Here is a 15,798-nt window from a genome sequence, read left to right as displayed (position 1 = left end):
CCACTGTTTGTTTAGGTTTCTCTCATCCAGGCAGAAGTGTCCATCAAACAACAGGATTGTGAGAAAGACCTTGCCAAAGCAGAGCCGTTACTGACAGCTGCCACTGCAGCACTGAACACCCTCAACAAGGTACTCGGTGCTGTTAAAAAGTCAGTCAAATCTGGAGTCCTTCTGCAAGCTGTAAAACATTTATAACTCTTTTTAGGTAAATCTTACTGAATTGAAGGCCTTCCCCAACCCTCCCCCAGCAGTCATTAATGTAGCGGCAGCCGTGATGGTTCTACTGGCTCCGCGGGGTCGGGTTCCTAAGGATCGGACCTGGAAAGCAGCACGGGCCTTCATGGGCAAGGTTAAGCTGTCATCGCCTCAGTCACATCTGCCTGATGAATGCCAATCTAATTTTTGTGCTGGCCTTGACCCTGGCCCCCGCTCGCCATCTCTCCCATACTTACATTACAGCAGGATGGCTCCATGAATATGCTCACACACAAGGGGAGGAGGCAGTCTCTCAACACTCAACACAGACATATTTTAGAGCGCTTAAAATTGAATGGGTCTTTACTCTTTTCAAAATTCGTTGTAACAGCAGGACATAACATTTACTTGAATTAATGTACAGTGATCAACAATTGTTTTGCCTGACTTTTTCTTGTGTTTCGACTAAAATAAAAAATACAAGAATAAAAGGTTAACAAATAGGCTGTTATTATTGTTTACATTTTCATGCATACTGTATTTATTGATACAGTTATTATGCATCATAATAACTGAACTTGTAACTAATATAATTTATCTGATAGAAATTAGAATAAATGAAGATATTTTTATGGGCAGCCAGCCCAAGCTACATTCTTTATTTGTGATATTTTCAGTCCTTAATGTGTAAACATTTTAACATGTATCTCTTACGTGGGTTGTATCAGGTGGATGATTTTCTACAGGCCCTGGTGTCATATGACAAGGAACACATCCATGACTCTTGTTTGAATGTGGTAAAACAATATTACCTTAAAAAGCCAGACTTCCAGCCTGATCAAGTTAGGACCAAATCTACAGCTGCAGCAGGACTCTGTGCCTGGACAATTAACACTGTTCGATACTATGAGGTTTGCTTCACAGTTTATGTTCTCTATACAATTTGCTTTTGTTGTGAAGCATTTCATCACAGTTGATACTTATTGTTATTCCAGATTTATTGTGAGGTAATTCCAAAGAGGCATGCTTTATCCCATGCTAATATAGAACTAGAAAACGCAACAACTAAACTGCTGGCTGTCCAAAAGAAGTTGGAAGTGAGTAAAATAATGATTTTAAATTTTTCTAGTTAACTTAGCTGCTTAGCTTGCTTGTCATATTTCATTAGTGATATATTCTCTCTCTTTGCCCTTTTTGTTGCCCTCTAGGATTTGGATGCTAACCTCCAGAATCTTACAGCTCAGTTTGAGAGCGCTACAGCTGAGAAAATTGGCTGTCAACAGGATGTAACCCACACCAACCAGACCATAGAGCTGGCCAACAGACTAGTCAGGGGCCTAGAGGTAATCAGGGAGAAAATCTGAGTGCCAGAGGTGCTGGTTGCTGGAATTGTCGCTTAATTTGCACAAGTCTCACTGCTGTTTTTCTTTTAAATTTTTTTTTAGAGGTTTACATGGGGATATGCACTATGGATTAAATAGTATCAAGGAAATGGACTTGGAAGGAAGAAGGAAGCTTTTATATTTTGGCAGGGTGTTCAGTTGTTCTTTGTTGCAAAGAGAGATTTTACAACAGGAGTCAGGTAGTGTGGCTCCAACCACAGAGAAGGCATGGGTACTGGTCTGGAGAAAAAGCTCGTTGGGCAGCTTCAATGGAGAAAGGATATGAGATGAACATGACGCTCAAACACTGCTTAGGGTTTAAGCAAGTTGTTTATTTTCACTGCATGGCATTCATACATACAGAATAGGAGGAATATGGAATGTTATTTTCCAGGTTTGTCAATTAATAAAAATGGTTGTAAAGTAATCTTAATTTATGGAATATGTGAAGTTCAGCATGTTTGTATAGCTGTATGATGTCTCCAGTATTTTAACTCCTTTGAACCCCCAACTATACTACAGTATATATTAGAGTTATAGATGCTAATATCAAATAAAAGATGACCATTTAAGTGGTCATTTCGTAACTTCGACTTTCTTATCCCAGAAAATAAATGTGGTTTGCGTGGAACAGCTTGGCTTTTAAGCATATCAAGATAAATGTTTTGTCTTTATGGCATTGGCCTGGAAGCAATAGTGTTCCGACTAATAAATCAGGCCATCTATATTTAATCATTAACTTACCTCAAAGCCTCAACAGCTGTTGGAAATTAACAATGTCTCACCCTGGACCGAGTGATATTACAGGCAATCCATAATACATTAGAGTAAAATTATAGTGATTTTTAACTGTCTGAGAATTTATTATGTGACATATTTCAGATCCACGGCTCCTTGTAAGAAAATGTCACGCGTGATTTATCGCTCTTGAGCTGTCACAGTCGTCGTATTGAATCTTTAGATAAATGCTGAGGTGACTCTGAGATCAAACTTTAAGGACATTGATGTTCTCTACCACACCTGTCTGTAATTTTGGCTCTCCATGCAGTGAAATGAATATTATATTTTATTATGGGTGCATTCTTAATATCAATTTCTTATCTTTCACTTGCTTAATCCTTTTGTTTTATAATTATACAGCAATCATGGTCCTTTTTTTTAATCTGTTTTCTGTGTTTTTTAGTCAGAGAAGGAGCGTTGGTCACAGACGCTTGTTCAGTATAAGAAGCAACAGAAAACCCTGTGTGGGGATGTCGCCCTCACTTCAGCATTTGTCTCCTACATGGGTTACTTTACCATGCAGTATCGTGCCGAACTCTTCAATGAAAAATGGATCCCGTTCCTCAAATCTCAGAAGGTTAAGTTTCATCCGTGTCACGCTGTAGCGGTGAAACCTGTCTTACAAGCCTCATTGCTGCCTCAAGCGATCAGCGACATAAATCCCTGGCTTCCGTTCCAGGTCTCTGTACCCCTGACAGATGGCCTGGATCCCATCCTCATGCTTACAGATGATGCCGCTGTGGCTGCTTGGCATAACCAGGGTCTGCCGAATGATAGGATGTCAACTGAGAACGCTGCCATCCTGACCACCAGTGAGCGCTGGCCGCTCATAGTCGACCCACAGCGGCAGGGCATTAAGTGGATACGAAGTCAGCAAGGCTCCAAGCTGAGGGTGGTGCAGCAGGGTCAGAAAGGGTGAGAAGGAGCTGTGATGTCATATGTAATGTATGAAGGAAATTTCAATGTGTTTTTGTGTCTTTTGTTGATTCAACTCAAAATGTTCTCTTTACAGGTAAAATTAGCATACAATAGGGTGCTAATCTTGAATCCTGATTTTGTTTTGTTATTCCACAGGTACATGGATATAATTGAAGAGGCACTAGCCAGTGGTGAAACTGTTTTAATTGAGAATGTGCCAGAAAAATTCGACCCTGTCTTGGAGCCTCTCCTGGGCAAAAACACCATCAAAAGAGGACGGTTAGTTTTTTGTTTTTTTTAATTGCAACATTACAGCTCAGTCAGAAATAATGAAACACCAAATAAGTACTTCCCAACAGTATTTAGTTTTTTGGTTCTTGCCTACTGGAACACAAATAGATACATCAGCAATGTTTGTTGTTGAAAACGATGGGATAAGATTACCAGATAGTTGAGTCACTGAGCACTGGAACATCAGCAAGACATGACGGAACACATTATCATTGCCCGTTCTTCAGATTATTAATGAATATGCGGTGCATGTTCTGAATCCATGAATGCAACATATTGATCCATCCCTCAAGACATGTGATAGATGTATATTTGTGTGTTCATATTCTTTAGGCCTGATGCATATTGAACAGATGAGCCTCAGTGTAAAAGCAGAATGGAGAACTTTCATGGTTATGTATTAGGATGATTCACAGGAGAGGTAGCAGGAAACACTCAATGCAGGGGCCCTCCATCATAATGGCAAACTCAATTTTGCTTCAAAAATTTCATAATGATTTGCTGCATGTTAAACATTTTCTTCATGGAATGAAGGAATGCCTTTAACTGGCTTTAAAATAGTTTTTGCTCTAAAATGTTTCTTGATGTTATCCCGTTGCGTTCTAATCAGACTGGAAGTCTCTACTTTATGGTTGTAAATGACATTTGTTTTGGAATTCAAAACCACATTTGTTTCCAGACCTCCATATCTTCTGATACTGCTCGATGTCATCCACCTAATCTATATGTGTTAACATCTGCACCATTACACACTTGTTTTAATCAGTGGTGGTCAATTTACAAAATGTTGCCGGTCCATCATTTGTCATCTGTCAGCAGCCTAGGCACCCGGCCGTCATTGTTAGTCCATCATTTTTTTTAAGGCGAACCAAACTGTAATCATCAGTCGGTCAGTCCGTCATGTTATTTTAACCGCACTTCCGTTATCCAGAGACCTCCAGCCCAGATTAACCGGGGTAGACCCCCGGTCCCCCGGGCCTAAGGAGTTTCCAAGAGTATGCTCCCGATGGGAAGGCCAGCCACACTTCCCAGCGTGCAGGTCCCCCATGAGGAACTATTGGAGCTAAATGCTAAAAACAACAGAAAACAACGAAGCTAAAATACCAAACAATAAAAGAAGCTAAGAACTAAAAAAAACTCATTTGAATTAACTGAATTAAGACCAAATAAAAATGAAATAAAAAATAACTATAATGAAAAATCCACAACTATTCGAACTCTGATTCACGCTAACTCCTACCAAACACATGTACAGTCTGTACTGCACATATGGATTTGATTTCACTCTGACCTGTGTATGACTGTGAGTATGAAGCTTCTTTTTGCATGTCCGTTCCACTACTTGTGACGTCTTGTCTGTCCTGAGAACACAATTTATCATATTAGAGTTGATTATCAGTTTATCCCTTGTAGATGACCCGCACACTTGTTTCTGTCGATGATTAATACAACCAGCAGGGCCAGCCATGATGGATCTGGAAGGGCTTCACAGCTGAAGTTCATTAATAATTGGAATGTTGTAGAGTGTGAAGTAATGAATACTAATTATTCCTTTCATGGCTGACGGAAGACTACAAGACAATCCATCAGCAAACTTTAATTTGGTGGAGTAATGGTTCTATCAATAGTACATTAATTCTGGCTTGTGAAGATAGAGAGTTGAACCCGATTAGGACGCAGGGAACTTTGCGCTGTAGAACCCTGGCCTTGCCTGCCATCCAAGTGGTAATTAGAGAAAAATGAAAAGCCACCATGTTTGTCAAGCCTGTGTTAATTTAATTGAAATGCAGGGACAGATAAATATTGGCTTTGGAGGAAGCAATCTTTTATGTTTACCATATTTTTCGGACTATAATTCGCTCCGGTGTAGTTGAACCAGTCAAAAAATGCATCATAAAGAAGAAAAAAAACATAACAGCACTTTACGATATATCCCATTTTTTAATGGAATTTATTCTTACAAAAACTGAGACCGAGAACGGTAAAGCTTCAACTCACCCAAAATCTCCGTTTGCTAATCGTGTTGACATCAGCGAACGAGTTTCGGTTGGATTCGAAACCTCTGCCTCTAACTACAAAAACATTTTTCTTTTTAGTTCAAAATGACTCAGATTAACAAGAATCCTGCGTTGCATTCTGGCCAAAGGTAGAATCCTGGTGGGCAATTGCACCTTTTCGTGCTGTAGATCTTGTAAATCCTGCAAAACGTAGTAAAATGCACACCTCTGCATACATCCCAGAGGCGTGGCTCAGAAAGATTAGAGCGAACTCCATGAACACGGACGGCTGTCAACCATCCTCTCCTAAAGTCCACAACCCCAGGATTATTTTGAACTGCAACCTATTTCCGATCTCACATCCATCACCAAGTCAGCCTTTTTTTCACCTTAAAAGCATTTCCAGATTCCGCCCATCACTCATTGACTCTCACTGAGACCCTCATCCATGCCCTAATCACTTTTCATCTGGACTACTGCAAGAGTCCTGTACCGGTTGTAAAGCAAGGTCCTGGACGGACTTCCTTATGTACAGAACTCCGTGGCCAGCACTCTGCTGCCAGAATTATCACCTGCTCAAAACCACGGTAACACATTTTTGTCATGCCCAGTCAACTACTCCGCATCAAGCTCCAGATAGTCTTCCAACTTCTCCCTATTATGTCTAAGTCCCTTCATGCCTTGGCCCCACCATACATCACTTACCTCATTCATCATTACTTCCCTGGACAGAATCTGTGCTCATCTGACGCTGGCCTCCTCACCATCCCAAACACCAAATTCTGGACATTTGATCACTGAGCCTTCAGTGCAGCAGCTCCCAACCTCTGAAACATTCTTCCTATTGAAAGATGCCGCTTCTCTGGACATAAAAAAAAAAAAAAAAAACATGAGTACATGGGTCACCAACATTTTTTAATCCGAGAGCTAATCCTTGGGTATTGATTAATGTGAACTGTTACCAATTTGATATACTGTAGACTTCTGAAACACATTTGCTCAAATTGCTATTAATTATGTTATTAATCATTAATGATATTCAATAAGGTTCAAGTTAGACTCGCTTTAATAGGCATTTGTTGATTGATTGTTAAGAGATCTGGTGCTTGTGTAGAATAGATCATTTATTCATCAGTTATTTAAACAATCAATGACAAATGGAGTGCACTACTTGGCTCTAACCAACAGAGACGCTATTGATTTAGTCTGAACTGGTTTGTGGCCGAAAGGTGAGCATCCGGATGGAAAGTTGAGTCGCATTTGCAAATATGTATACCTGTTCATATTTGTCTATTACCATATTTAACACAACATTTTCAAACCATAATTAATGTCTCTTTTCTTAACAAATGTTTACTAATGATTTTTGTAATCCCAATTGAAGTCTTTTATTTGAATCTGTTGATATAATCTGTAAAGTTTTACTTTATGTATGCTATTACCAATCCAAGTTGGACTTCGGGCTAACAGTGTTTGTCGTCATTCAGGTACATTCAGATTAGTGGCAAGGAGTGTGAGTACAATAGCAACTTCCATCTTATTCTGCACACCAAACTGGCCAATCCCCATTTTCCTCCTGAACTTCAAGCTCAAACAACCCTCATCAACTTCACTGTGACCCCGGTTGGTCTGGAGGAGCAGCTCTTGGGGCAAGTAGTATCCCGGGAAAGACCTGACCTTGAAGACCTGAAGGTAAAACCCCATAGTCATTTAGTCAATTTACATATGAGGCTTCAGTCCAGGAACTCAGAAAGGAATAACTGGTTTGTGCTCTCTGTTAAAGATGGACCTGACCAGGCAGCAGAACCATTTTAAGATTGATCTTAAAAGGTTGGAGGATGACCTGCTGAGTCGTCTCTCGACAGCCTGTGGTAATTTCCTGGGTGATATTTCTCTGGTGGAGCAACTTGAAATTACCAAGACCACAGCTGCCCACATTCAAGACAAAGTACGAACGACCCTTATCAGATTTCAATGTTGCACTTCTTTTATCAGTCAAGTTTTTTGAATATCTTACCACAACCTGTGACTCAGCTTTTATTGAATTTGCATTAAACGGTATGCAGTTTGGAATATGTGTAATGAACAGCTTTTGGAGCATGACTGAGAGCCTCATAGCTCATTCAGTGTGTTTGGAACACACAGGTGGTGGAGGCCCAAGAGAATGAGACAAAGATCAACGAGGCTCGGGAAATATACCGCCCTGCTGCTGAGAGAGCATCACTCCTCTTCTTCATCATCAATGACCTCAACAAGATTAACCCCATGTATCAGTTTTCCCTCAAGGTATTATAGCCTTTCACCCCTGAAATCCTCTTGGTGCATGCCCAATTATGCCAAACAATTTTTTTAATTAGAAGTCAGATTTTTAATTGGGACTTTTAGGTTATTATTATTATTAATTTTATATACATTTTACCCAAACCGTGTAGTTCAGTTTAAATGTGCACACATTTTGTGTCCATGCACTGCGTAACGTTACATTTAAGGGTCTTTTTGAATACGCTGTCATTTTGTCTGTCTTGCAGAGCTTTATCTCGGTATTTAGCAAAGCAATGGAACATGTGGAATGTGAGGAGGATGTGAGCAGCAGAGTGGCTGCTCTCACCGAGGCCATCACCTATTCTGTATTCCTGTACACCAGCCAGGGCCTGTTTGAGAGAGACAAGTTAACCTTCTTGTCACACGCTGCCTTCCAGGTGAGGGACTTTGGGCTGCCTTGGAGGTGGAGCGTCCTGTCACCCTGATCAATCAAAATATATTCCTGCCCCCACATTAACTTCAATTAAAAGCAGTCAGCAGGACTATACGCTACTATTGATTACCTCTCACCCCTCGCTCACCAGCTGCTGTTCAGACAGTCGGTTCTGACAAGGGGGTTGGTTCTGGCGACATAATGGAATTATCTGTCATTCTGGCTACATTTTTTCCCATCAAAGAAATTGCGTAGTTGTGAAGGCTGCCCTTCACGTCACTATTTTACACTCTTAAATACTCAAGCGGGTGTAGCCGTGGTGTCCTTTTGCCAAGGAGTTGTTTTGAAAGTTTGAGTTGCTTTCAAATTGATTGATTGGACAGAAATACATCATTACAAAATACTCTTCCCTCCAGATTCAGCTCAAGCAGAACCTGATTGATGCACAGGAGTTTGACTTTCTTTTGCGTTTCCCTGTGGAAGCTAGCAAAGTTAGCCCTGTGTCTTTCCTGTCACCACATGCCTGGGGAGCCATTAAGGTACCTTAATATGGAGGATATAATCATATGTGAACTGATGACACGTCAACCGTCAGTGTTCAATATGTATCTAACGTCTTTGTGTAGAGAGAGTTGCTAATGTATTATATGACTATAGACCATTTCTTTGATGGAGGAGTTTAATGGACTGGACCGAGACATCGAAAGTTCACACAAGCGCTGGAGGAAGATTGTTGAATCCAGCTGTCCTGAAAAGGAAAGACTTCCACAGGACTGGAAAAATAAGAGTTGCATTCAGAAGCTCATCATCCTGAGAGCTCTGCGCCCTGATAGGGTGATGTACACGCTAAGGTGAATACAATACCATGCTTATTCATGCTTGTAATTAGCAGAGGTGGGCATTTTACTAAAATTTGCCGGTCTGTTTATCGTCCTCCGTCTGCAGCCCCATGGGTACCCTTCCGCCGTCCGTTTATCCGCCTTTTTGTCAAGCCGCATCAAATAGTAATCACCTGTTGGCCGGTCCTTCTATCATTTTAAACGCGCTTCTGTTAGTGCTTCCGTCGACCAACTTCCCCGCCACCCCAACCACCACCCACCCCCCGATTCATGGACGGAGAAAAATATGCACTTCCACCTACGTTTAGTCCGTCTTTTTTTTTTCTTTTTTTGCATTTCCCGTCAATCGTTTATCGCCTACAAAATGGGCGTCCGTCATAGGTGGATAGACGGACCGGTGCGTCGGTTAGACGGAATGCCCAGCTCTGGTAATTAGTGTACAATGTGACAATAACTTTGGTTTCCTGCCAGGGATCTTGTGGGGGACTGCATGGGAGCAAAATATATTGAGACTGCAAGGTTGGAATTTGACAAGTTGTATGAAAGTAGCAGCCCCTCAACACCTGTGTTTTTCATCCTCTCACCTGGTGTCAATCCACTCAAAGATGTAGAGAAACTAGGTATAACACTTAAACCAGTGACACCAATATCTACAATTTCTTGCTCTGGAGAAATAGTCTAAATAATTTTGTTTGCGTAGGATTAATGCTGGGATTGTCAATCGAATTGGGCAATTTGCACAATGTTTCACTGGGACAGGGACAGGAAGATATAGCTGAAAGGGTGCTCAGGAATTCTTCTAAGCTTGGACATTGGGTCATTCTGCAGGTAAGATTTCCTATTCACTTACTAGCTGTTGTAGTTGCACCAAGCTATTCTTGCAGCCCATGCAACTAATGATATTATCTCCCCCCAAGTGGGAACTAGACTCAATTTGGTTCAATAAAAAACATAATTGGCTAGATCAGCCGTGTAAATGCCTCCTTTGATAGTAGAAGCTGGCAGACAAGCCAGTTCCTGAGGGTTGTCTTAATTACCAACGAAGGAAGAGATTTTTTGAATGATTTTTTTTTTTCACAAATTAACTCGTACGCTTGAAAAAATAACAGTACTTTATTATTCAATGTATAATTTGGCTCCTTAGAATGTTCACCTGGTAGCAAGCTGGCTTCCTACTCTTGAAGCTCTACTGGAGAGAGAGGCCGTGGATAGTCACCCCAGCTACAGAGTGTTCATCACTGGGGAACCAGCACCCACCCCTGAGCAGCACGTTATCCCCAGAGGCATTCTAGAGAATGCAATCAAAATCACCAACGAGCCACCAACTGGTATGAATCCCAGTCTACATGCAGCCCTCAACAACTTCAGTCAAGTACGTATGCTTATGAAGAAATACATTCGATTTTGTACTGAAACTCTGTTGTTGTCTTTTTTTTAGGACACTCTGGACATGTGCTCACGAGAACAGGAATTCAACTCCATGTTCTTCTCCCTCTGCTTCTTTCATGCTTGTGTCACGGAGCGCCGGAGGTTTGGACCTCAAGGGTGGAACCATCAGTATCCCTTTAGCACCGGAGACCTCACCATCTCAACTAATGTTTTGTTCAACTACTTAGAGTCCAACAACAAGGTCATTTCATTAATCTTTCACCATTGTTTTTAATATTTTTCACAGTCGGCTGTATATTTATAATCTTTTCTCATAATTACCCAATATACCATTTTTTTAGTCAGTAATTCAGATTAATTAGTGAAATGTTTATACTCTTATGATGGATACTTTGATCCCCATTAGTTCACATTTATGTTTGCTATAAACATGCAACCCATAATTTAGCTTTATTTCAAGATGACAAAAAATCCATTCTCTTCAGTACTCGCAGCTGCTAATGTGTTTCTCTTGGAGCTTCTATTACCCCGGTCAGAACCAATCACGTCTCCAAGGTGTTCTGCCCTCCAAAAAAAACGAATGTCCTTCATTATGTTAACCAAACAGTAACCTGTAAGTGCGTACACAGAGAATTCATTAGGAGAGCAATGAAGCGTCGTCCTAAATGTAATTACATGCAGCCAATGTGACAGTTCACAACGCTACATAAGTGATCACTGCAATTAGAGCTGACGAAGGAAGCAATTTGCAAAACAATACAGGTACAAATGATTGTGAACCTCCAGCTTTTGTAATTTGTTATGAATCGCGGGTTATCTTCACCCTCTTTAACCTCTCACAGGTTCTCGTCATCTCCTGCTGAGGGGAAAACTTGTCACACATCAGATCAGTGTGTTTCAAGAAGCTTGTGCCGTGATTATGGACAGATGATATTACTCTTGCTTGAAGAATGACAGAATCATATCAATCAAGTCATATGTACCAGTCTTTTGTTTTCTTAACTGTATGGCTTACGTTCATGTAGGTGCCATGGGAGGATCTGTGCTATCTCTTTGGGGAGATCATGTATGGTGGACACATTACTAATAACTGGGACAGAAGGCTGTGTAAGGCCTACCTGCAAGAGTTTATGCATCCCAAAATGGTGAGACAGTGTCATTTATTTTCCATTTGCATCCATATTATGTAACATTTGTGCGACAAGTATGTTTGTCACCTAGTATGTGTTAATTCTCAAAGAAGATAACCACTGTGTGTGATTGTGAGAATGTCAGGTTTTTTTCTACATTTGTGTTTACGGTAAAGGGTGCCCTCTTGGGATGCAAAGCTTTAGTGCAATTTTATTGTCTTAGCTCACTCAGCTGACAGTGCTGCGTGACATCCCACTGAAGAAATATTTGACCAATATTGTGTTTATTCACTATATTCACTAAACGAGTTTGTCTTGCTGTCACACTGACTTCAGTGCACGCGTGATTGTATTTATTGAATCCAGTTTTCACTTGCCAGTTTGAAGGGGAGCTCTATCTGTGTCCTGGCTTCATGGCCCCTCCATTCACAGACCACAGCGGGTACCATGCTTATATTGATGAGCATCTTCCACCTGAGAGCCCCAGTTTGTACGGCCTGCATCCAAATGCAGAACTCGAGTGCCTCACTCTCACCTCGGGCAACCTCTTAAAGACTCTGCTTGAGCTGCAGCCGCAGGACTCCTCCAGAGGAGAGGGGGCAGTATCGAGCACGGAGGAGAAGGTGTGCCCACCTCAACTCACGTTTTTAGTACTAGCTCATTAATCACCAAAAAAGGCTCACCATAGGCCCATGTTTTTCTCAGGTTAAGTCTATCATTGAGGACCTTCTGGACAGGCTTCCTGAGCAGTATAACATGGCAGAGATGCTGGTTAAGGCAGTAGAGCGAAGCCCGTACATTTCAGTCTGTTTACAGGAGTGTGAACGCATGAATCTCCTACTGGGGGAAATGAGGACGTCCCTTAATGAACTAGATCTTGGCCTGAAGGTAGTGTGTTGAAGTTTTCTCTTTGCTCATCGGTATCATTGTATGTGCTGCATCTTTCCTCAGGATTGTATGTACTTACAGGGAGAGCTCACCATTTCTTCCAGTATGGAGACGCTGCAGTCGGCTTTGTTCAATGATGCTCTACCGGATTCCTGGGCCAGATTGTCTTACGCCTCCACCAAAACGCTTACACGATGGTAAACAAAACAACTTTACTTTGATCCATTTTTTGTCATGGGTATAGCTCACTGCTGGTTTTTAATAAACAGTGGACACTTAGCACTTGTTAATAATTGAAAGAAAAGCGTGATAGATACTAAAATACACTTACTTGACCTTTTGATGCCAAGTTCTATAACTTTATAATGCTGTTTTTAAAATGTATGGAAAGGATAAGGGCTATATTTCACTCACAATCGAGTTTTTCAGCAACACGACTGTCACGGAACCTGGTGAGCACGGTGTGCAAAACCCATCCATCCTTGTATTTTCTATATCGCTAACCCTCCAGGTGGGCTGGAGACCATCCCTGCTGACTTTGGCTGAGCTGCGGCCAATGGCAGGACACAAATAGACAAACAAACACTCACATTCACAACTACGGGCAATTTACGTAGCGTCTTCGATAAACCTAACATGGAATGTTTGAGTAAGTCTAAATACCTGGAGAGAATCCACGCAAGCACAGGGAGCAAACTCCACACAGATAGGCTGAAGCCCAGACTTGAATCCAGAAACCTCTGAACCGTGAGGAAGATGTACTAACCACTCGTCTGTCTTTGTGCAAAAGGTCCAAATCTTTAATACCAAAGCAGTGGTGAGCCTGCAAAATAAATAACACCAACATACAGTAGCAGATATGCCGTGCCGGTGATACTATATTTTGATTTAATTTTGAAGCCTCAAGGTGCAGTATATACATTTAGCATTTTGAGGTGACTGCAAACGTAAGTAATAACAGACTAATCACAGTGTGTTCCACTCAGTAGTAATAGAATGCAATGTCAGACCATTCACATCTCATCAAGTCGCAATGTGACTTGATTTGTGTTTTAGGTTCAGTGATATTAAGTCTAGTTGTCGTGACCTAGACAGCTGGACACAGGACTTTGTTCTACCCGCTGTTGTTTGGCTCTCGGGCCTCTTCAACCCGCAGTCTTTCCTCACCGGTGAGCTCTCAATAACAGCAGCCACATGATGAGTAGATAACATGCACTTCAGAGAGTTAGTTCATTTAAATGTTCTGATTTTTGACAGCTATTCTGCAGAGCATTGCTCGTAAGAATCAGTGGCCCCTGGATAAGATGACGTTGACTGCTGATGTGACAAAGAAGACAAAAGAAGATTTTGGGCATCCACCACGGGAGGGGGCCTACATCCATGGCCTCTTCATAGAAGGTAGAATCAATACACAGTATTATCCTTGCTGAATTACAGCATTAAAAACTGTTCGAATTAGCATTGAGACTCAACACATAACATGCCCCATGTCGCTTCAGGAGCACGTTGGGATACTCAGTCGGGAGTCATCGCAGAGGCAGTTTTGAGGGATCTCACTCCTCCCATGCCGGTGCTATATGTACGAGCCGTACCGGCGGAAGAACAGGAGCTCAAAAACACTTATGAGTGTCCCGTGTACCGCACAAAACTTCGTGGATCCACATATGTTTGCACGTTTTACCTACGAAACAGGCAGCCTCCTGCCAAGTGGATTTTAGCTGGTGTAGCCCTGCTGCTGTCAGTGTGACATCTAATGGAATTCAAATACCGGTAGTGTTATTTCTGGCGATAGTATTATTTTGAAAGGTTTTGCATAACATGTTCTTTGTAGTCATATTCCTATTTTTTTTATACATTTTAATTAGACTCAAGGTTCTAGTACATACAGTATTACTCTTTTTGCATTAGTTTGATATGTGTTGGTGTCAGCACTTATTCTTTGGAATCTTTTTTTCAAGAGATTGAAAAGAAATAAGAACAAAGATCACAAGCCAAATGTTTGAAGCAGCTCATGTCATCCAGACACTGTTGAAGCTCTCTCCTGAGATGGTTCAATCCATTCATTATTTGTTGGGAGCTTATGTCTCCATTTTAGACCATGTAATTCTGGATAGGGAGCATATTTTATTGGAAGGTCAAGATTAAAAAAAGCTCGCTGGTTGCCCTCTACTAACTGAATGATACACAATGCCGTCTGGAGAGTTCCCGGCCTGAATTCCCAGGAGATGATGTGCATGGTTGCTATTGACTTTTAAATGAGGTGCATTTGACATTGACCTTTTGTACGGCTTCGGCAGAATACTAACAGACTAGTGTAATTCATTCAGCCGGGCCAGCAGAGGAAACCTATTCAAAGCCATTGATAGCTTTCGGTGAGACAGCAACGCATCGGATTACACATCTTTTATCTGATCTCTGTCCAGATGAACCAAAATAACCCAAAAGGTCTAACCAGACTCCTTTCAAGCTAATTGAAAACACATACAGTGTGTGTAAATCATGAACATATTAAAGAACATAGATTATAATGTTTTTGAAATCTGGTAGATAATGAATAAATGCGTTGTACTATTCAACAACAGCTTTCAGTTTGAATTATTGCAACTGTGTTACATACAAGTTACAGTACATATGATGTGAAAATTAGTGCTCATGTTTTTTAAACACTAATGGCTATGTTTCTGTTAATTCCGCCCTGCATCCCTCGTATCAGCAGACAGAATTGTGGAGGGTGAAAGATTGACTCTGTGGTTTGTATCACACACAGGAAATGAAGAACTCGTCTTCCCAGTAGTGTCTCTTCATTTGCCCTCTCTTCCTCTCATTAGCAGCGAGCCAGTCATTTGATGACAGGGAAATGATAACGTGCCCAATGTATTTGGGCAGAAATGGCAGGGTACGCCGGGCCAGACACAGCAGGGGCCGTGCCACGGTCAGTCATGTTAAAAGGCCAACAAGGACACCTGGTTAATATCAGTTAAACTGTGTGCTGATGGATAGATTTAACTGCTAACTGGAAATACATTTCACTTCTTCCTACTCCCTTTGGGCCAGCAGTACATGTTGTTTTGGTGGGGGATACAATTTATATTGTAAATATTTTTTGGGGGTACTGCATGTTCGATATAAACATGCAGCCTATCACACATTGCTCATGTGCAAAAGTCACAATAAATAAGATAAGCAAATATGAAACGTTCAGTGAATGCAGTGGTAGTATATCTTACATTTTATACACCACCGCAAACTACACCCCCCTCTAGAAAAAGGGCATTATTGCATTTCGAAAGGTAG

General features: G+C 41.2%; 1 protein-coding gene across 8 annotated transcripts in view; it reads left to right on the top strand.

The window, feature by feature from the left end:
• The window catches only part of LOC147143861 (dynein axonemal heavy chain 11), a 118,829-nt gene extending 103,752 nt beyond the window's left edge, over positions 1-15,077 (top strand). For 5 of the 8 annotated variants that reach the window (XM_086037430.1, XM_086037434.1, XM_086037432.1 and 2 more), the window contains 25 exons: positions 16-129; positions 206-349; positions 924-1,106; positions 1,191-1,292; positions 1,404-1,538; positions 2,761-2,934; positions 3,037-3,272; positions 3,432-3,554; positions 7,051-7,255; positions 7,347-7,511; positions 7,709-7,849; positions 8,092-8,262; positions 8,675-8,797; positions 8,916-9,109; positions 9,569-9,717; positions 9,798-9,925; positions 10,242-10,469; positions 10,536-10,727; positions 11,512-11,631; positions 11,997-12,239; positions 12,322-12,504; positions 12,586-12,701; positions 13,561-13,673; positions 13,762-13,902; positions 14,004-15,077. In XM_086037430.1, coding sequence (XP_085893556.1) covers positions 16-129; positions 206-349; positions 924-1,106; positions 1,191-1,292; positions 1,404-1,538; positions 2,761-2,934; positions 3,037-3,272; positions 3,432-3,554; positions 7,051-7,255; positions 7,347-7,511; positions 7,709-7,849; positions 8,092-8,262; positions 8,675-8,797; positions 8,916-9,109; positions 9,569-9,717; positions 9,798-9,925; positions 10,242-10,469; positions 10,536-10,727; positions 11,512-11,631; positions 11,997-12,239; positions 12,322-12,504; positions 12,586-12,701; positions 13,561-13,673; positions 13,762-13,902; positions 14,004-14,251 — 4,071 coding nt within the window. In that variant the 3' untranslated portion in view covers positions 14,252-15,077. Of the gene's footprint in view, positions 1-15; positions 130-205; positions 350-923; positions 1,107-1,190; positions 1,293-1,403; positions 1,539-2,760; positions 2,935-3,036; positions 3,273-3,431; positions 3,555-7,050; positions 7,256-7,346; positions 7,512-7,708; positions 7,850-8,091; positions 8,263-8,674; positions 8,798-8,915; positions 9,110-9,568; positions 9,718-9,797; positions 9,926-10,241; positions 10,470-10,535; positions 10,728-11,511; positions 11,632-11,982; positions 12,240-12,321; positions 12,505-12,585; positions 12,702-13,560; positions 13,674-13,761; positions 13,903-14,003 lie in introns of those variants that run through there. The other 3 variants (XM_086037433.1, XR_015087778.1, XR_015087779.1) reach the window with 3 other exon arrangements.
• The last annotated feature ends 721 nt before the right edge of the window (positions 15,078-15,798 follow it).

The sequence above is a fragment of the Filicampus tigris genome, chromosome 8 (assembly GCF_054856515.1).
Source record: "Filicampus tigris isolate MCC_2025a chromosome 8, RoL_Ftig_1.0, whole genome shotgun sequence".
Classification (NCBI taxonomy): Eukaryota; Metazoa; Chordata; class Actinopteri; order Syngnathiformes; family Syngnathidae; genus Filicampus; species Filicampus tigris.
This window is presented reverse-complemented; position numbering and strand designations above follow the sequence as displayed.